Consider the following 15841-nt stretch of genomic DNA (forward strand, 5'->3'; position numbering starts at 1 on the left):
CTGTATTTGAGGTTAATGTGAGTTTTAAGAACAGCCGTATTCTGTGTGTTAGACTGAGTCTGCCTCTAGAAAGAGTCAAAATGGAGTAGGGAGGATGGGAAAAAAAAATAGCTCTTCTGAATTTTTATTTCAAATCAGGCAGTAAAATGAATAAAGACTTTTAGCTGCTAAAAATATGCAGACAGACATGAGTATTGAATACCTGCTTGTAGGCTCTTATAATGCTCAGTGTGTGAACAGAAGAGGATTAAGGGCTTACTCTAAAGGCCATCAGGGTGGTGAGAATGGTTGCATTGTCCTGGTGGGTTTGAGGAGCACAAGGGTCAAATTGACCCTGTAGAAATAAAGGACAGGATGCAATGGACCTGGAGAAAAAGTCCTAAACCTCTTACAGTTGTCTAAGATCTTAAGTCATGTCTTGCAGTATACACCTTGTTTATTATCTAAATTTCCCTTTAAAATTGTCCCCTGAGACAGTCTATGTGCTGTAAATGTGTATTAAGGGTAATTTTTACCTGTTAAAAAGGCCATTCACTGATCCTGTGAACCTTCCCTCTGAAGCGCTTGGCATCAGTTACCTGCTTTGGGCTGAGAGAGACTCTGGAAGAAAGGCAATGCCCAGGAAATGAATGGCCAGGGGGGAGAGGAGAGGAGGGAAGGCAGAATGAACACCACATGTGGAGACACAGGGAGGAAGAAAGGAGAGAGAGAGCGAGGCAGTGGAGTCCAATCTGGCATAGGAAGAATGAGCAGGAGCATTGTATTTAGGGAGCAGGGAAAGACAACTGGAAAGAAAGACCCCTGAAGAGAGAAAAGGAAAATGATACAGGAAGTCTATTTAAGACGAGTCATGCTTATTAAGCAGGCAGCCTGGAGCACCCACTTGCCTATCAGTAAGGCATGTGAAGAAGTGGAGGGTGTGTGCACTCAGCTCCATCCTCTTGTTCTTTCCCTGCCTGTGCTGTGAGTCAGCCCAAAGCAAGTTTCCATTTTCCCCAAGCCCTCTTAATGCATACTGCTGTTCCCTTTGATTGTCTAGGGTGCAAACTGTCTCCCTCGCTGATGCCATAGCTTAGTGACCAGTCAGCAAGATAATATCCCAATCAATGCAAGATAAACTCTTAAGCAGGTCCCAAATTTCCAGCTAACTGAATTAACACAAAATTATGGATAATAGAAGAGTGATAATATTATGGATAATAGAAGAGTGATGGCTTAGGTGTTCTTGGGGTTTTGTGTTGTTGTTGCTGCTAGTGTTTGCTATGATAGAAAACAGTTCTTTTGGCCGGGTGTGGTGGCTCAAGCCTGTAATCCTAGCACTCAGGGAGGCCAAGGTGGGAAGATCGCTTGAGCTCAGGAATTTGAGACCAGCCTGAGCAAGCAGGAGATCCTGTCTCTACTAAAAATAGAAAAATTAGCCCGGCGTGGTGGTGCGTGCGTGCCTGTAGTCTCAACTTCTCGGGAGGCTGAGACAGGAGGATCACTTGAGCCCAGGAGTTTGAGGTTGCTGTGAGCTAGGCTGACGCCACAGCACTCTACTCAGGGCAACAGAGTGAGACTCTGTCTCAAAAAAAAAAAAAAAAAGTTCTTTGCAAATTCTTGATACAGAGCAGAAATAGAGAATTTTGGCTTCTTAAAATGAATTGATCAGAGAGTTCAAATGGCTGTGCAGGTGACTACAGAAGATCCGTCCTAGGAGATGAATTGACTTCTATCCATTGAGACTCTTTTCTGCTTTGGACTTCTAGGTAGAAGAACGGTCAAGGCTCAACCGGCAAAGTTCACCTGCCATGCCTCACAAGGTTGCCAACAGGATATCTGACCCCAACCTGCCCCCGAGGTCGGAGTCCTTCAGCATTAGTGGAGTTCAGCCTGCTCGGACGCCCCCTATGCTCAGACCAGTCGATCCCCAGGTACATTCTGTCCTCCTTTCCATTAGGTAGTCTAACAGTGTTTCAATAAAACCTGCATTCAGGCATAGGACCAATCAGATTATGAACCTTAATATATAATTCATAGTAATATAGAAGACTCCACTGAATTTGATGGGTAGAGGAAAAATGAATCACTTCTTGGTAAATTGGCCTCTCTGGAGACCCACAGGGGTTTCTGCAAGGTAAGAGCAAGCATCCTCTTAGTTCTAATTCCCAAAACTAGAATTCATACAGACCTTTGAGGTATATATGTTGTGTGTATATATATAATGTATCTATATATAAAATATATGTAATCTTTTGTCCCTTGGGATTTTGACAGGAGGCCAAAACTGGAAAAATTAAGTGTCCTTTTTTAAATAACACTATGTCTTCCAAGCCAGTAGTTTTCAAAATGTGGTGACTGAATTCATAGCATCAAGCATCACCCAGGAACTTGGTAGAAATGCCGATTCTTGGGCCCTCTCAACCCTACTGATCAGCACCCCTGGGCTGGGGCCTGGCAGCCTATGCTTTAACAAGCCCTCCAGGTGACTCTGATGTGCTATAGAGTTTGAGAACCGCTGTTGTAAGCTATTTGGTAAAGAAAAAAGATTACTCCACTTTTAGGAAAGGAGGAAGTTTCTGGAAGTTCTACAGAACTTTTAAATTATATATACTAAAAATGAAATACATAATGAAATGGGTTATGGAATTCCATGAAAAATAAAGGTAATGTAACTTTTTTTACCCAAATGTCTTAAATTTCTTCCAGGTATCCACCTGTGTTAAAACTTTCACAGAATATTTTGAGGTCATTTTTGAAACATGTAACTGTTTGAACTGGAGTTTAAAAGAGTAGTGATAAAATCAAGTACTCTTTGTGTTTTGAGTTTGCCTTTAATAAATGAAGCCCAAGAATTTTCAGCACCAGCCAGCTTAGCCTGTCTTCCCCTTGGTTGGTTTTAATTTGTATATAATTCTTTCATGCCTAACCCTCAAAAGGATACTTTTTTTTTTACAGGAAGTTCTCCTTTAATGCACAAACATCCTCTTTTAAAACTCCTAACTCTGACCTTGGAGGGTACTTTCGCCTTATAAAAGGAGAGAATAGAGAGAAATTTACTTTATGGAAATGGCTAAGGAATGAAAATGTAGCTATTCTGTGATAGTTAATTGGATTAAGCATGTTTCAGGTGCTTCAGTTTTTGCTTTTTATTTTATTTTTTGCCTCTTTTAAAGTAAGTTTGTGTTTTGTACTTGATATGTTTTATTTTTTAATTTTTCAAAACTTTTTATTTGTATAAATTTATGGGATACAAGTGCACTTTTATTACGTGCTTAGATTTCGTAGTGGCCAAGTCAGGGCTGTAGGGTATCCATCACCAGAATAAGGTACATTGTGCCCATTAAGTAATTTCTCATCACCCACCGCCCTCACACCCTCATCCTTTCCAATCTCCACTCTCTGTCATTCTCCTCTCTACATCCACGTGTACACATTTTTTAGCACCTACGTATGAGTGAGAACGTGCCATATTTGACTTTCTGTGTCTGGCTTGTTTCACTTAAGGTAATGACCTCCAATTTCATTTAAATGTGCTTCGTTTTAATATCATTATTTAATATATTTAATGATATTTAGCATTAATGTAAATTTAATGGATTCTATTCTGGTTGAAGCATATAACCTTCGGCTAAACTGGGGTTTGAGGATTTTCTCTGATTGTCATTAATAACATTCCAACACTGAAATTTCAGACCCAGGAGGGTTTGACAGGTCCTTGCACAAAGCAAATACTAAATTAATATTTGTTGAATTAACAATTTAATTTAGAAAGCACTCTAGATTTTTCCCCAGCCAAAATGTATTGAACATCCCCCACAAGCAGGCAGAGTTAGACTTGGAGATATGATGTGAGCGTGACAGACATAGCTCCTTGTCTCCAGGGAGTTCACCTTCCCGAAGTCAGAGGAGACAGGTTAGATAATCACTATCAGTAAAGTGTGAGCAGGGCTGTGGCAAAGGGGGTACCCTGTGCTGTGTATTTTAATGATTTGTCTTAAAGAGCCACAGTTGCACTGAAAGACTGCCTGTCTTCCCTGCACAAACAGTATCACCACATGCCCAGTTGTGAGACTTAAAACTCCAAAAGAAATGTCCTGGTGTCGAGAGATACAGAGTACCGTAGAGGGTCAGAGACCACACAGCAGAAAGCAGGATAGTGCAGAGGTTAGGCCTATGTGCTGTGAGTATAGAATGCCTGGGTTCCAGTCCAGTCTCAGCATGTGTTAGCTGTGAAATCCAGGGTGTTGCTTAACCTCTGTGTACCTTCCATTGCTCATGTATAAAATGGGGGAATGACTGTGTCCACCCCAGGGTGGACTCAGTGAGTTCATAACAAGTAAGATACTTAGAGCAGTTCTTGCTTTACAGAGCAGTAGCACTCTCTAAAGTCAAAGTTTGGGGTGGGAGTAGGTTAAAGGAGGAATTTTGTAAAACTAGAAGAGAAGTGGTCGTAAAATGTATTGTATTGCTGGTCAGTAAACATTCACTAAATGTGCAGTAGTTACTATTATTATTATACCTGTTCCACAGACTTAGCATTCTCAAGGAAGTCATCTGTCTTTTTGCCAGAAACCCTGGTTAAGCCCTACACATCACTCTAAATGGAAGATTCTGAAGAGCTGTTAAAAATATGCTATAGACAGCTGTGATGAACTCTCTGTCATCCAATTTTTGTGCCCTAGAACTTTTTTTGCCCTTAAACTGATTGAGGTTCTAACTGATCTGCTCATTTGCTTTGTCTTCTACTAAGGCTGCTCTTACATTGTTTTGATGCTTAGATCCCACATCTGGTAGCTGTGAAATCCCAGGGCCCCGCCTTGACCGCCTCCCAGTCAGTGCACGAGCAGCCCACAAAGGGCCTGTCTGGGTTTCAGGAGGCTCTGACCGTGACCTCTCACCGCGTCGAGATGCCGCGCCAGAACTCGGATCCCACCTCTGAAAACCCTCCTCTCCCTACGCGTATTGAAAAGTTTGACCGAAGCTCTTGGTTACGGCAGGAAGAAGACATTCCACCAAAGGTGATATTACTGGGGTGTTTTCATCATCGCTGATTTCTGTTATTACCGTTACTCCAGACCTTTCTTGGGAATGAAGACTGGGATAATGCCAAAGCATCTTCTCATGTTTGTTTTGGTCCCTCCTCATTCCCAAGCCAAGACTTAGATTGTCGCTTATCATTACTGACCTTCATTTCCCCCAAAGAAACTGAGGCTCAGGTGGATTGCATGTCTTGAAAGCATATATCCTGTATCCAGAATTAGAATTCTCAACCCCAGACTTTCCAAACTGTTATTTTACTATCCGTGTTAAGAAATGGAATAATGAATATTTTCATTGATGGCTGAATCTACATCTAGACAAATTGAAAACTTGCAGATAAAAAGTAGAAAGTGTATTTATTCCTGTTTTTGACAACACAAAGTCAAACCAGATTTCAGGGTTTCAGAAGATAGTACTGTTCTTAGGATAATTTAGTTGGCCTCATTTAAATAAAGCTCTTTCTAGGCCAAGTCTAATTTAATTTCAGCCTTAATTTATTACTGAGGATAAAACTTTAGGATAAAATGCCCAGGCATCCCACTGGACAAGAATAGCCCCAAGTTTGGGTTCTTGTGTTTTGTTTTCCTGTACCCAGTCCTTACTCATTTATAAGAAATGTTCCAGAATGTGGCTGTGCATCTGGCTGTAGAACAACCTGGAAGTATTTTAAAGTACTGGAGAAACTTTAGCATCGTTCTTCCTGCTTTAGGAATCTCCTTTATCTTGAGCTCAGCACAGAAGCTGTGACAAATGAAATATTCCACAATTTCCCAAAAATAACGCCATTGTTAATTCCAGAAAAAATAAAAATTTTTACTCAATAATTTACAAATATATTTTCCTCATCTTCCTCCCAAAAAGATATTATAACAAGAGTCACAAAATAAAATCAGCCAATAATTTGTTGAGGTTTCTTCTCTGTGGAAGCAGAAATGCCATCAGAAAAGGTTACTAAGGCAACAAAGTTCAATGTGGAAAATAAGGTGGGTGGAGCAGCAGACACAATAGCTGGAGAAACTGAAATGGAAGTGATTGGTCCACTCTAAAAACATGCGGGCATACACGCATCAGGCCGGGAGGAAACTTTAGACCCATTCAAAAACTTAGGTTTTAATAATTTGTTAGGTTCTTTCTTCTCTGCAACTATTTACATTTATATAAAGGGAAAATAGTAATAGCAATATTTAATTTGAACAGGTGGTAGCACTGATTTGGCCTTTCTGCTTCACTTCATTGGCTCATCTTTATGTTAAAATGAATTATAATAAAAATTAAATTTTCAAAACAGACGAAGGATGACATTTTACATTGAAAGTAATTTTTGGTATTAAGATTCATAATATGATTCTCTTAAATAATGAATTCCTTTGGTACACTTGCAATATTTGATTTCATTTTTAAAATGTTCATACGTTTCATAAAATGAGCCATACTTGAATTCTTCCTGAGATTTTTGCCAGATAAGCTCATAATACATTTTCCTATTGTACCTCATAGTCTTGTTGGTACTCACACAACATTTTTGAAGACTCTTTTCAGTATTTTCAGTATTAATCCTGTTTTGTATTAAGTTGCATTATGTTTGCTAATTGACCAAAGCACAGTGCTTTTGGTTTTTGGTTTTAGTTAGTAATTGCAAGTTGATTAGGAAGTAGAAACATTCCGGATCAATTGTAGTAGGTTCGCTGAGCTCACTGACATATGACTTATGTCCCAAGTTCTATTCCGATATCCTAGTTTCTCACCAGATTTCATAATTTCCTTATCTGCTTAGTTGTAGGGTGAGGTAAAAATGGAACTTGGTTTGTGTGGGTGGCTCTCATCTGATGCAACTTCCAGTGAGTTAAAGGTATTCCAAAGACATTTCTGGTAGTCATCAATTTTGCCCAACCAAGAGAGGTCAATTATTTTTAGCCCAGTGAATCAAACTTATTAGCTTAGTCTATTTTTAAATTTGTTTTTAAGATTGACGTGACCCTTCTTAGTGGTTGCTGAATTTGCCTCATTGCCTTTTGCCAGTGGACCCTTGTTTGATTTTGAGGGGGGAGTTTAATATTTCTTTGAGGAATGAAAGATAGTTCTTTCCTGTTTCCGGTAGTTTCTGTAACTTCTGGCAAATCTTTGGAAAGGAGAAGGATTTTCTGACAGTAGCCTATGGAAGCTATTTGATAGAAAATATTTCTGAATTCTGGTTTCTTCCAGGTGCCTCAAAGAACAACTTCTATATCCCCAGCGTTAGCCAGAAAGAATTCTCCTGGGAATGGTAGTGCTCTGGGACCCAGACTAGGATCTCAACCCATCAGAGCAAGGTAAGGAAAGGAAACCGGTTCAGGTAAAAGAAAAAGGCCCTAGCACCACTGTCATTATTGCTTTCCTGAAAACGTCTGTGCTCTTTTTTCACTTCAGAGGCATGTTGACTTGCCATCTGGACCGTAAGCTGTGAGGGGCTAGAACACATGCCCTTGATTTCTGCAGTGGCTTTTCGCGGAAGTCAGTCTTCAGTGGGAGCTCGTGAATGAATGAGTGAATGAATGAATGAATGAAGCAATTCAGAAGCCAATCATGTGCACCTTAACTGGTAGTTTTTAAAATCTGGGAGTAAAATTACAAATATAAATCTGATTGCAATACCCCAAAGCACTATTTCAGAGACCATTTTATGGAGTCAGCAGAACAACATGGCCTGAGTTGAGGTGATTTTTAGCATCAGGTCAAGAAACATGCCCTGGGAACCACTGAGACATGACAAAGTCATTGCCAAGGAAATAGTGACCAACTTCAGAGCCTCCCTAGCTTGGCAATTATAGAAGGACTAACTCCTGGGAGGGAATCACCTCTTTGGCATTATGGAAGGTCACTGAAGTACTGTTATGGTTCCACTCTTGTTCTGTGTTCTTCTTCCAGAATTTTCTATCAACAATGTATATTCCTACAGTCAGGAAATTGCATCTACTTCCACTGGTTGGTGTGAAGGTCTGGGAGAAGCTGAAAAGTAAACAATATCTTTACAGTATCTGAGCAGATTTTATGTGGTAACAGATGCTGTTTGTGCCTATAATTCATCAATCTTCCCTCAGATTTTTCATGATGAATACATCCTTTTTTAGGATCAACTGAAATAGCAAATGGCCTCTGCTGAGGCTATAAAAAGGATGAGCTTGGGAAGACGGTTTTCGTCTTCATTGTGTTCATAATAAGGGAAGAACCTTCTTTTGCTAGTAAGAGAGAGAAAGACTAGAAATGAAGCTTATGATTACATGTACATATCTTTAAAATATGGAATGCTTTTGATCAGAAAGCTTTAGTTTTCCTCTGTACATGAAAAGCCTTAGGAAGGGGTCAGTCCATAAATAAGATGGAACTGCAGTAGGAACTACAGTAAGAGTGAATGCCCTTAGGGCAGAGATGGTAGCCCATTCTGAGTGGAATTGACCAATTGCAAGAGGCTCGGAAAGAGCCATTTTTCCCAGTGACTTGTCAGATTCACACCGAGCTGGTGTTGCTAAGCAGCACTGAAGAAGACCAGAGCCACTGTGACCCAGCCACCGAGGAATGTAGCTCGGGACTGCTAGCCTGAACCTTATGTATCCCCCTCTTTAGCAGCAATAAGTCCCCAATTATTGGTGCTTCTTGTGCCTTTGAACCCTGCCCTTGGGGCTGTGTACATTGGATCGGTTTCTTGGAATTTTAGTGGCTTTAGATCAAGCATTATTTCAAATTTTAAGTATTATTCCTTCTGTCAACCAAAAAGAAAGGCAGAGAACTACCATTATGTAGTCAAAAAGCCACTTTTTATTCCCTCTGAAGTGCTATTTTAATGACACTCCGGCCTAAGATAATTAGTATTTGATGATGAGTGGCTTACAAAATATGAGTTTTTTCCCTTGGAACCACTTAAGTTTGGACATTATATTTTGTCCAAAGAATGCCAACGTTGTGAGAGATGGCTAACATTTTTCTACTTACAGAGGAAGGGAGGAAGTAATCTAGGAGTTAATAATTATTTACCTACAATGAAAGTCGGAGATTAGGGGGCAGGGGGTGGGACAATCCTGCAGAGCACCCTGCTTCTTGCTGTCATGTCCATCCGTGTGACCAACATTTTGCAATTAGACTTTGCAGCTCTATATTGGATTGCTTTTTTAAAAGCTTCAAGATTTGGTTTATTTACTATGATGAAGATAGCTTTGGTTCACCTTTGCTGCATAATAAACCTCTCCAAAACTTAGAGGCTTGAAACAGTAACAGTTTATTATTTCTCGTAATTCTGTGGGTTGGCTAAGAAGTTCCTGTGCTGGTCTCATCTGGGCTCACTTGTGCAGTTGCGTGGAGCTGATGGGTCAGCTGTCCCTCTTTCTCCACATGGTCTTTCAGCCTGGACTTCTTTACCTTTGGTGATTTCAGAATAGCACTTCAGGAGGGAAAGCTCCAATACACAAGCACTTCTGAAGCCCTTGCTTACATCAGCTTTCCTGATGTCCCATTGGCCACCCAGGGCACTTGGCCAAGCCCTAAGTCAATGTGGAAAGGAACTACACAGGGGCATGGACACTGGGAGATGTGACGTGCCGAGGGCCATTACTGGGGCACATGTTTCTAAATACATACAGTAATGGGGCAAGTATGGCTGTGTAGGCACCAGTTGGTCAAGAAAGTGTTACTGGGCATCACCTGTAGTTCCCTGCCTTCTGCTTGGTTCAGGGTAATTTATTTATTTATTTATTTTATTTAATGAACACCTCTGGAGCACTGTATGTACTGTTCTAAGTGCTTTACAAATATTAACTAATTTAAAGCACATAGCAACTCTGTGAGGTAGTGACTATAATCACCCCCATTTTACAGATGGAGAAATTGAGATAAATGTAAGTATTGCCCAATATGACAAAATTAGTTAAGTGGTAGAGCCAAGATTTGAACTCAGGTAGCCTTGCACCGAAGTCCACGCTCTTAGGTACCACTCTGTGCTAATCTGTTTAGTATGGATGCAGCTGGCATTGCTGCCTCATTTTCCCAAGGAAAGCAGCCCTTGATTCATGGACAGGCACAGCACCATTTTGCCTCTACTTTCCATACCACGTGGTTTAGTGAGTCAGTGAACAGCTCCTCTTAATCTTACGGTTATTCCTTCTTATCTTGTGATACTCGCCACTTTTTAAAAGTTGTTGTCCTGTGATACTCATTTATATCCCGAACACTTCCCCACTCGAGCTGGAACTAATATCATCACATGCTTTTGATAGTTCTCTCCCTAGATGGCTAAAGTCCGGCTGATAACACAGTCACCACGACCCCATGCACCTGCTCCCTGCCCTTCCTTCTCATGCGTATGCAGCTGGGCATTGCTCAGGCTGCAAGATCAACGGGCAGTTCTCACCTGCTCTATAGACTCCCAAATGCTTCATGCTATCACGGTGCCAGGTGAATTTAAATCAAGATTTGATTTGATTATTTTAAAACATTGTTTTAAAAAATCCCAGGCACTTTCATATTTAATTTTGATGCATATGTTCTTTTAAAGCAAATTAAAATTTGATCAAACAAGTACATTCAGAATATGAAGAGATGCAAATTAAGCTGGAAACACCCAGTCAAAAACCCAGTGACTAAATGCTTAATTTCAAAAACTAATCCTCTGTCCCATCCCAAACCTATCTTCTTATGGCTCATTTCTTCTCATTGGCTGTGTTGTCAAAGAACAAAGTAAAGTGAAATTTGGCAGTCAGCCAGGTAATTATAGACTTGGCCCAAGTATTTAGGCCATGAAATTACTTTGTAATCCTAATTTTCTGTTTTGACTTTTTATGATTCAAATGAATGGAATAATTGCTTTACTGTGTGTTTTATAGACCAGACAGCATCGTCCGTTGGATGGCAAATGTCTGAACTAAAACTTAGCATTTAAAGAAATCTATTTGGATGTTTTCAAGTTTTTCCACGTTTAGATCTGAATAGGCTCGGTTAATATGTGAACAAAGGATATCTATTATTTCGTGGGATTATTCTGAAATTGATCCCCTCTAAGAGCTTTAATCTCATACCCCTTGGCCAGACCATTTAATACATAATGAGAGAAAAATGTGAACAGCATGACATTTTCTCAAACTACTGATATTTTACAAAAAAAAGGTAGAAAAGACATTGCAAAGTTTCCCCTATTTCTATGTGTGATTGCTTAGAGACTAAATACTTCTTTCAGTCCCTAGCAGCAAAAATAGCAACCTATTCAGATCAGCACCCACACTGGTTAGCTCTAGTGGGGAGAACTTGTACTAATGAGGCCAGGTCAGGGATTTCATGCCGATGGGATCCAATTAGCTTCACAGAGGGAGGCTCGAGCCCTGTCAGACTCATGTTCCTTCCCTAGTCCTGCTAATGCCCGTGCTCCTTTTTACGCCAGGACAGCCCTAGCCCAGGCTTCGTCACCGGACATGGCAGCAGCCTCCCAGCTGGTCTGCCTGCCTCTCTCCTGGCCATTCAGTCGCCTACCACGGGAGGTACACATTCTCTGCCAGGCCTTAAAGGCTGTTACTCTACAACCCACCCTTTTCTTCAGATCGCCCCACTCTCCTGGTGTTTCCTAACACAGACTTGGTACTCTGTCCAGCTCTGTCCTCTGCGTCCACGTGTCCCAGGAATGCCCCAGCCCTGTGTCTTTGCTCAGCTGTTTTCCAGGCTTCCTGCTCACTACTCCAAGGCCTAGGCAAGTCCTGTCTCCTTCACAACACCATCCTGGACCACTCCAGTCTGCATTAACTGTTCCCCAAACTCTGACAACATTTATAGTCTCTTCCACACACAACATGCATAGTTTGGCCATGTTCCCTACTGTGTCTACTGTATGTATCTCATCTGCACGATCATGTTGTGACTTCGCTGTATGCCCTGTGGCCTGTGCTTCTCCCCCAGCCCTCATCCTGGTCCAGTGAGTCTTACAAAGTAGGTGCTTAATAAAAAGGTGTTGGCTACGTAATCAAAGGAGTGCTACATTAGAGCAATAGCTGGATCCTGCTACCACACCACAACCACCAGGAGAAAAATACCTATCACCAGCTGCCCCTCTCTCAATAGGTGATTTTTTTGTAATACAAGGAACACTACATTATCATCCCACAAAATGAGAGCAACACCAAGAAATCTTAACATGCCCATCACTCTTAATGTGCAATACAGTTGGTTAGCAATATATTTTTAGAACAAATATTTTTTGGAATTTATTATTAATTATGCATAATAATTTTTGACCACTACTATTTAATCAATGAGGGCAGTAGGAAAGAATTCATTATTTGAGAATTAAAGGAGATTGGTTGTTTTCTTTATAAAAAATGAAAAGTTTGAAATGTAGGACACTTTAGAAGTGTTATTCATTTATCATTTTAGGTACTTTCTAAATTAAGGGTATTTCCAGTATGGATCCAAATCTGTATCACTCAATTTGACACAAACAATCTTCACAAAAATAGTTACTACACAAAGGAATGCCATTAAGACATCAAAAAAATTTTTAAGTTTTTCTCAATTTACCAGTGGTCATTCTGCAATTGATTCTACTGTTAGGTTGCCTCAGCAACCCCTTTAACCACAAAAACTGCAAAGGCAAATATTGTCATAAGTTCCACATTTATAAGATCAAAATAAATAAATTATGAGAACATATTTATTTTTATATATGTTTTCCACTGAAGTTTTCCAGGGTTGCTATTCATTTTTACTCAAATGTTTTTGGCAGATAAATTACTAAAAAGCAAGATTCTTGTGTTTTCAAAAAGAAATGATTTGATTTAACTTCTGCTTATAAAGATGCTGTTTTGTGGCCAGATTATTGTAGACGAAACTACAAATGTCCCAAGGGAAGGAATCATACTGTGTTCAAATTTATATGTGAAACATCTAACACCCAACACAGTGCAAAGTGACTGGTACACACTTGGTACTCTTGGACTGGGCAGAGAGCAAAATTAAAATATAAAATTATATTTTACTGTGATATCTCATTGCATTAAAATCATAGCACTATGGTGACTCTATTAACAAATTCTGTTTGGGGGAAATGAAGATGTTGGAAATGTGAGGGAGATGATGTTGAATCAGTTTCTTCCCCGCAGCAATGGACGGCAATACATCGGAGCTTTGAGTTTCAGGTCTCACTAAATTATCCATGCCCAGCATTGTGCAAATCTAACAGAAAAATGAAAAGGCCTATGAGCTATAAATTTAAAAGGAAAAGTTTTTTAGAAACTTTGAGAATGCTGCTTATTTTTTTTTTTAACAAAATCATAAAAACCTCAGCAGCTGCCTCCCACCACCGCTGCTGAGATGTCTCCTCTCCCGGCACAGCTTCCCTTACTGTCAAGAGTGGCCTAGGTCCTCCCATATTGTCTGGTTCTAATTTGCAGGCAGAGCGTGAATGAATCAGACTGTGTTTATCTGGCTAGGCTTGCAGAGGGCATGGGCCGAATCTTGTTCATTACCGTATCTCAAATGCCTGACCTAGTGCCTGGTGTAGGACAGCTGAGTGGGTGAATGAATACTGTTATTTTGGGGACAGTAAAGATGTGAAGACGAATAATATAGCAAGGTCTTTTTTAAATTGAGGGCTACTAGCCAGCCAACAAACTAATTTGTTCTTGAATTAGCATTTGATAACAATTACCAGCCTCCCTTTGATAATAGCCTAAATATATGAAGACTTCCTGCAAGAAAATAATAAGTACAAAGGCTCCACTAGCTACATGAGCAAAGGACTTGCTCAAGCAATTCACAGAAGAGGAATTACAAATGGCAAATAAACATGAATAAAAATTATTCTATTCTACCTCAATGGTAATTTTTTTTAAACTGCGCTTAAGCAGCAAGATACAATTTAGCAAATTGCTCATAATGAAACCTGGTAAGAATTCAGTGAGATGGACCAGCACATACGCTTTAGTGCAAATTGGTAATACCTTTCTATGCTGATACACACATGTGTACACACACATACCCTAGTTCATGCCTTTTCACCCAAGAATTCCAATTCCAGGAAATAAAGATGTGATTGGGTGTTTGTGTGCAGATGATTATCTCAGTGTTATACGTCACAGCAATGTATTGAAAGCACCTTAATGTGAGCCACTACGCCCAGGCTCTCACTGTGGTTTTAATTTGTATCTCCTTGATGAGTAATGATGTTGAACTTTTTTTTATATATACCTGTTGGCCATTTGTGTGGCTTCTTTTGAGATATATCTAGTTAGGCCCTTTGCCCATTTTTAAATTGTTTTCTTGCTATTGAGTTGTATTCCTTATATATTTTGGAAATTAACTCCTTACCAGATATGTAGTTTGCAAAATTGGCAAGGTCTTGGGAGCGTAATGAATGAGCTCTCTGTCATCCACACAGCAACCCTGATCTCCGGAGAACCGAGCCCATCTTGGAGAGCCCCTTGCAGAGGACCAGCAGTGGCAGTTCCTCCAGCTCCAGCACCCCCAGCTCCCAGCCCAGCTCCCAGGGAGGCTCCCAGCCTGGCTCGCAAGCGGGATCCAGTGAACGCACCAGAGTTCGAGGTAAAGCTTTCCCTTACTTTTCCCGGGCAACACTGCCTGGAGAGGAAAGCTGTGGGCAAGGAAGACGATTATTTTCTGACTCTGGTCTTTGTGTGGCCACCACTGTGTGATCTTGAACAGCCCCCTAACTGCTCTCACCCTCAGTCTCCTCAGGGGAATGGGCCACCGTCCCTAATTGTGTGTGATATCAGAGTATGGACAAAATCCTTCCTAATCTCAGAAACCAGTGTTTTCTAGGGAGATCACCAAATAGTGGTCTTATCTGAAAATATAGTCACTTACCAGTCACCTGAATTTCCATTTCTATTTGATTGCCTGTGTTTAGAGTTTCATATGCCCCCAAATGTCCTGTTCACATTGTGCCAGCAGTCTCTTTAAGTATTCTGAAGAATACTAGGTATTTCTCAAAATGAAATTCAATAAATACTAATATAGAATAAATACACTTGAATAAAGTAAAATCCTTTACTTAAAAAAAAGTTGACTCTACTGGCTATTCCTATTAGGTAAAAATTAGCCTCTCTAAACATTTAATTCAAATAATTCATCACTGTTTAGTTTTCATTAATGAAGAACCCTGTGAAAAAGATTATTATTGTCCAGGTAATGATACATAACAATACATTGTTTCTAGCTGATCAAAATTCCTTCTTTCTAAATCAATTTCTTCACAAGATAATTTTGCTTCCAAGTGATAAAGACCAGTACTTTTTAAAGTGCAATTTGGTAAATATTAATATACTTATAAATTACTCTGATTAAAAATCACCAGTTCTCTTTTCTTTCTTAGCCTCTTTATTACACACAACCCCACTGTTTACTGCCTAATATCTTCTTAAGATTTTTAATAAGTAAAATCACTATATGTCCGTTCTCAAAAGCTTGATATCTAACGTGATGTTCACATCTCTGGATTGGGATAGGGACCGGCCTATGGCGCCTCATATGCGTTCTTCTGACCAGTGGCCTATCCCAGAGCTACCCACTGGACATCTGTTGCCTTGATCCAAATATAAATTTTCTTAATTTAGAAAACTGCCATCCTTTCCTTTTTTACTATTCATAGGTAATTAAATATTGGAGCTAATATTAAAGAAAACCAAACTTATACGTATACTTTTAATTCTCTGATCTGGCTTGGGCTTAATTCTTACATTCTTTCCTTCAGCCCCTAGTTTTTCTGGGTTACAAAAGATCTTATATCCCTGGTACATCCCTGCCCAGGAAAGACCACTTTACAAAAAATCAAAACACAATCTCCCCTACCGTA

At 39.9% G+C, this 15841-nt stretch overlaps 1 protein-coding gene across 8 annotated transcripts in view; it reads left to right on the forward strand.

Annotated features, from left to right (window-relative positions):
• The window catches only part of TNIK (TRAF2 and NCK interacting kinase), a 365195-nt gene that overhangs the window by 300214 nt on the left and 49140 nt on the right, over nucleotides 1-15841 (forward strand). For 4 of the 8 annotated variants that reach the window (XM_069475279.1, XM_069475280.1, XM_069475281.1 and 1 more), the window contains 4 exons: nucleotides 1749-1913; nucleotides 4761-5000; nucleotides 7225-7331; nucleotides 14408-14571. In XM_069475279.1, the coding sequence (XP_069331380.1) occupies nucleotides 1749-1913; nucleotides 4761-5000; nucleotides 7225-7331; nucleotides 14408-14571 (676 nt within the window). The remainder of the gene's footprint in view (nucleotides 1-1748; nucleotides 1914-4760; nucleotides 5001-7224; nucleotides 7332-14407; nucleotides 14572-15841) is intronic. The other 4 variants (XM_069475283.1, XM_069475284.1, XM_069475285.1 and 1 more) reach the window with 1 other exon arrangement.

The sequence above is a fragment of the Eulemur rufifrons genome, chromosome 7 (assembly GCF_041146395.1).
Source record: "Eulemur rufifrons isolate Redbay chromosome 7, OSU_ERuf_1, whole genome shotgun sequence".
NCBI classification, from domain to species: Eukaryota; Metazoa; Chordata; class Mammalia; order Primates; family Lemuridae; genus Eulemur; species Eulemur rufifrons.